Consider the following 958-nt stretch of genomic DNA (forward strand, 5'->3'; position numbering starts at 1 on the left):
TGAGCTGGGGGTCGTCTTTTGGGGTGCCAAGCCCCAGGGGCTTTCACGCCGGCTTGCTCTGCTTGCATTTCCGTGCCTCCCACTGAGGCCAGCCGTGCAAATCTGCACCTCTTCCCCCACCCCCTCCTCCCCCTCTCTCCCTGCCCCGCCATCTCCGGGATGCGCCCTCCGCCTGCAACTCAGCCTCCGAAAGTCAGCTCTGCACACAACTCCCCGGCGGCGGCGGCGCCTGCGTGCAGAGGCACACTCGTGACCCAACAACAAAACAGCGATGCCATTACGTTCCGGGGATTATGACGTCGACGCCTCCCCCCCCTACAACTGCTGAAAATGGTTTCCTAGGACTTTGCAAACGGATCTGCTTAAGTGTTGGTGCAAAACTTTGTAGATCTCGGCTCTGGCTTGCTTTATTTATTTTTTGATTTGTTTTCTTTGGTCTTCTCTCCTTACCCCCTCCGCCAAAATGCAGGGGGCAGGAGTGTTGACAATTAATTGGTGAACTCTCCTAAAAAAATGGAGGCAGAGAAAGACTCTGGAAGAAGATTGGTGTGTAGCTCCCCTCCACCCCCCAATCTGTATCTGGTATACGATAGATCTATTTTTTGTTGTTGTTGTTTCTTGCTGTCTTTTCTTTCCTTTTCTGTTTTTTTGCAAGAGGACCGGAAAAAATATAATAAATTGCATGCAAAAGGAAGCCAGCAGCTTACTCCTCCAGTCCCTTGTGAGGCTCAGAGTCTCAGACACTTAAGTGGCGAGGTGGTAGCGGGGAAAGGCGTGGAAGGGGGCTGAGCGGGCTTGGGGGTTCGCCTGGAATCTGGGGGGCTGCGGGGTCGGGCGCCGGGCGGTGGAGGGAGGAGGCAGAGGATGCGGGGAGTGGCGGGGGAGTCTCCTTAGGAAGTGAGTGTGCGCGCGCGCTTGTGGGGAGATGAGGCAGCTGCTGGTGGGTTTTGGGGTCTCG

At 55.7% G+C, this 958-nt stretch overlaps 1 protein-coding gene across 1 annotated transcript in view; it reads left to right on the plus strand.

The window, feature by feature from the left end:
• The first annotated feature begins 283 nt into the window (after window positions 1–283).
• The window catches only part of KDM2B (lysine (K)-specific demethylase 2B), a 91856-nt gene continuing 91181 nt past the window's right edge, over window positions 284–958 (plus strand). Inside the window, exon 1 of the mRNA XM_015567266.1 lies at window positions 284–546. Within this exon, the coding sequence (XP_015422752.1) occupies window positions 514–546 (33 nt within the window). The 5' untranslated portion in view covers window positions 284–513. The remainder of the gene's footprint in view (window positions 547–958) is intronic.

Source organism: Myotis davidii, unplaced genomic scaffold, assembly GCF_000327345.1.
Source record: "Myotis davidii unplaced genomic scaffold, ASM32734v1 scaffold223, whole genome shotgun sequence".
Lineage (NCBI taxonomy): Eukaryota > Metazoa > Chordata > Mammalia > Chiroptera > Vespertilionidae > Myotis > Myotis davidii.